Raw genomic sequence first — 4,411 nt, forward strand, 5'->3', positions numbered from 1 at the left:
TGTATGGAAAATATACAATTTTTATTCACAATTTAATTACATCCACATATCAGCAGAAAAACACAGTAATGCTACACCACATTATTATTGTGAGCAGTTTATTTAATGTTACACATTTCACTTGGACATTCATTGGCATCAACTCCTCTTCAAGATCTGAAGTCATAAACCAGCACAGCAACAGTAGCCACGCCCACCAGAGCAGAGATAACCAATCGGATCACAGCTTCAGTAAAACCACAAGAGTGACTAGAATCTGTGGAAACAAAGTGGGCGTTTACAAGATAGCGTTTTCAGCTAACAGAAAATGATGCATCTTTTACACGACAACTGTGTTTTGAGGGGGTTGAAATCACAAACTTTTGAAAATGGGTTTCAAAGGGCAAGTTTTTGAAAATTATATTGTTATCATCTCTGTGTAAACTACAATAACGTGTACTCAAGAAGGTTACCTGCTCTGTTGAACAAGGGGATTGAAATGTAAAATGTTTCTGACCTCGAAGAGCATCTCACTACAATTTACACTGATCAGCCACACCATTAAAAACCACCTGCCTAACATCATGTAGGTCGTGCTGCAAAAACAGCTCTGATGTGGGATTCACAAAACCTCTGAAGGTGTCTTGTAGTGTCTGGCACAAAGGCGTTTGCAGATCCTTTAAATCCATCAAGAAGATGTATGGTCACCCTACCCTGTTCCACTGCTCCATGGTCATGGTCATAGTAGACAGGGGCCATCATAGTGTGTTCATGGCCAGCATTAAGTTTTTCAGCAGTTTCAGCTACACTAGCTCTTCTGTGTGATCGTTGTCCTTCCTTGCACCACTTTTTAACCACTGCATATCAGGAACACCCCACAAGAGCTGCTGAAATGCTCTGACCCAGTCATCAAGCCATCACTATTTGACACTTGGCAAAATTGCTCGGATCTTTTAGCATTTTTCCTGGTTCAACAGGAAGTGGAATTTCTATTTCACACATGAAAAAATAAATTCAAGAACTGACCATTCACTTGCTGCCTAAGATATCCTACCCCTTCACAAGTGTCACTGTAATGATATAATTTGTGTTATTTATTTCACCTGTCAATGGTTTTAATGTTGTGGCTGAACAGTGTTTTGTCTGAGGGGCTGTTTACACGACACCGTTTTCAACTAAAAACTGAAAACCTTTTATGCCTTTTGGCCATTTATTTACACGACAACGGTGTTTTGGTGGCCTGAAAATGCAAACTTTTGAAAATTATAGGGTTGTTGTCTCTGTGTAAACTGCAAAAACTTGAATCTGTGAAAAAGGTGACGGCATGCATATTACATGTTCAGTCTATCCACCTCATTTTTCAACCTGGAAGTAAGGTGTTTTCTGTGCAAGACTTTCGATTTATTAGCCGCTATATTGAAATAAGGAGAAGAATATCAAAGTGCAGAAAACTGTAAAAAATAAGGTGGATATGCACATGCATTTGGCGTGAATGCTCTGTAAAAGAATGCATATGCGCACACGTGTAGTCTTTCTTTACAAAGTGTTTTTGGTCATTTTCACGGATCAGTGTGTAGTTTTGATAACGTAGTCATCTGTACAAAGAAAAAACGTTTCAGTTTTTATTACATCTTTGTCCAGTAAACACACTGTGCCGCGAGGGAACGGCGTGAGGCCGGTGCCGTGATTGCTAAGGAGCATCACCTGCGCACTGCACCGGTCTCGTATCTCTCACCGAGGAGCTCCGGAAGCATAAAGGAATGACGACTGTGAAGGATGAGAGAGGACCAGGCCTGGATTTATGTTATGTTTTTATTACAGTATGTTTGTGTGTGCTGCAGTTGCCATTTTACTTTTGTTTTGTTGTTTGTTTATTTTATATTGTTTTTAAAGTCTGTTGAATGTTCGCTGGTTCCCGCCTCCTTCTTCCCCGTTCTACTAATCTTGTTACACATACCCTCAGTTATCATTATCAAAGAAGCAGTTTGTTGTCAAAGGGTCAGTTGCCTGTCTCAGTTGAGCATGTTTACATGCACACCAGTAAGCTGATAACTGACAAATATCAGCTTATTGAAATAACCAGTTTTCCCTGTTTACATGCAAACCAGTATCCTGACAATTCAAGTAAACCACGTTTACATGACTTTGTTAATAAATCAGGTTATTTCCTGGTAGTGACATCAAAATATAATTTGCGTATCTGACTCTGGGTTTTCCGTATGTTATGTTATGACTTTACTCTAATAAAAGGAAAAGTGTTACCGCGTTTACATGGCTACGTGCATTGTCGGCTTATTAAGCATAATCGGCTTAAGAACATGCATGTAAATGCACTCAATTTCTATGAGGTCAAGTGTTCTCTAGGTTGTTTGTTGGTTACAAATACCTAGTTTAAAAAAAAAAAAAAAAAAAAAACTTAAAAAAAAGAAAGTTATCCTCCAAACTAAAAATTTCACTATCATCATTATTTTGTAGGCTAATAATTATTGGATGAATACAGCACACAATGAAACCACAATGAAGTACATTTAGTGTTGATTTAGTTGCATTTATATCAGAGCAATTAAAGGTAATTTATTATTTTTGTTTGTAAACACAACATATTACAAAATATTAATGTTCTGGTATTGAACTTAACCTGAAAATGGTGGACAGTGTTCCTGGAGGCTGAATTGTGTTGTCTGGTTGCTGACTGGATTTGCAGCCACACATTGATACACGTCACTGTTTCTCTCTTTTATCTCCAGCGTGAGAGAGAGATTGGTGTTGAGCTCAGGGCTGCTGGTCTGATTCAGTCTTTTGCTCCCTTTATACCATGACAGAGAGACTCCTGGTGCATTTTCTGATGAACACTTTAGTGTACAGATCTCACAGGAAAACCCAAAACAAGCGGTGGCACATTTCTGCAACACTAGTGGAACAATGAGGTTGCTTTTGAGTCTCAAAATAACTTTCAGTCAACATGCAACAGAACATACCAGAGCACTCAAAGAGGAATTGCCAAGAAGACATTGTTTGGTGTTTGAACACATCTCACATAATACAGCATTATTATAAATGGATTTCTTAACACAAAACCACATTCTTAACTTTAACACAACCCTACAGGAGTTTGTAAGTTCTGTACTGTCTAAACAGCAAATGACAGAGTTCTAAATTCAGATGATTAAACAAAATATTTATTTAGCAATTAAACATTAAAAGCTAAAAATACTGAAATTAACGACAGATGTTTCCAGCAGTAGTACGCTACACCATTGTCAAGATTTGCATCATATTCACAGAAACACATGCCATATATACAGCAAAAATATGAATAGTATGAAAATAAACTATTGCAAATATTACAAAATACTTGCATTACTCACCAGATATCTGACACTCGCTGCTTTCAATGACAGGCAATGTGACCGGTGCTTCAAAATAACCATATATATCAGGACAAATAAATAGATTAAAAATACATTTATATAAATCTATTTTTTTTAATCATTTACCAATATATTTTGGTCATTTAAAAATAGCAGTAGGCCTACATAAGAAAAAAGACTGAAACTCACCATAGACAATAACCTTGAATCTTTTATACGTGGCCATTGCGGTCATAATCTGAGCCGTATAGAGTCCCGAGTGAGTGATTGTGATGTTCCTGATGGTGAGAGATCCAGTCTGCTGGTCCATCTGCAATCTGTCAATCCCCTCATAACTGTCATATATAGAGATGCTCATCTTATAGATTTCAGCAATGAGAGTGTCTGGATCCTCAGGTCCATATAGCCACAGTATCTGTATATCTCTATTAATTTCACTAACACCACTAGGTAAAGTTACAGAATCTCCCTTCATCACTGATATTGTCTTGATTTCATCTTTCTCAGCACCAGTAAGCGCACCTGGAGAGCAAGAGTGTAATAAAGTGTCTTTTATAACGAACAACGACACAAACTGAACAAGAAGTCTGACTTACCACACAAAATGAGCAGAATCAAAGAAAACCATTTACTGACAAACATTATTCTTAAGTGTATTTAAAACATTTATGCTCCATCTAGGTTGAAAGCAAAACCTTATTTTGATTGCATGTCGGTGAGATCTGCATGTGAAGCACCCTTCACACGTATCCGCAATTGTATAGCTACCCACAAACCACATCCCTTTATTCAGAGGACTTCATCTGCTGGTGTGAGTGACCAGCTTTTACAGCATATTTGATTGTAATCAGCCAGTCACATTTAGTGGTCAAATATTTTTTTATGTTCATGTCTATATAAATAAATATATTTTATATATATCTAAAAAAGTATTTTATAAATTAAATATAATTTTATTTTTAAATCTTATTTCCTCCCAGACCAGTGGTTCTTAACTGGTTTGGCCATGGGACCCACATTTTCCTTTTGTCCCACCAGCAACTTCTGCAAGCATAAACTAT

General features: G+C 37.1%; 1 protein-coding gene across 1 annotated transcript; it reads right to left on the reverse strand.

The window, feature by feature from the left end:
• On the reverse strand, positions 1–4,113 carry si:ch1073-214b20.2 (hepatocyte cell adhesion molecule-like). Its single transcript, XM_048169425.1, has 5 exons — positions 3,947–4,113; positions 3,540–3,872; positions 3,348–3,395; positions 2,618–2,890; positions 1–256 (listed from the first exon to the last, which is right to left on the reverse strand). The coding sequence occupies exons 1-5, from the start codon at positions 3,990–3,992 to the stop codon at positions 150–152; spliced, it is 807 nt and encodes a 268-aa protein (XP_048025382.1). The 5' UTR covers positions 3,993–4,113; the 3' UTR covers positions 1–149.
• Positions 4,114–4,411: the final 298 nt, after the last annotated feature.

The sequence above is a fragment of the Megalobrama amblycephala genome, linkage group LG19, assembly GCF_018812025.1.
Source record: "Megalobrama amblycephala isolate DHTTF-2021 linkage group LG19, ASM1881202v1, whole genome shotgun sequence".
NCBI classification, from domain to species: domain Eukaryota; kingdom Metazoa; phylum Chordata; class Actinopteri; order Cypriniformes; family Xenocyprididae; genus Megalobrama; species Megalobrama amblycephala.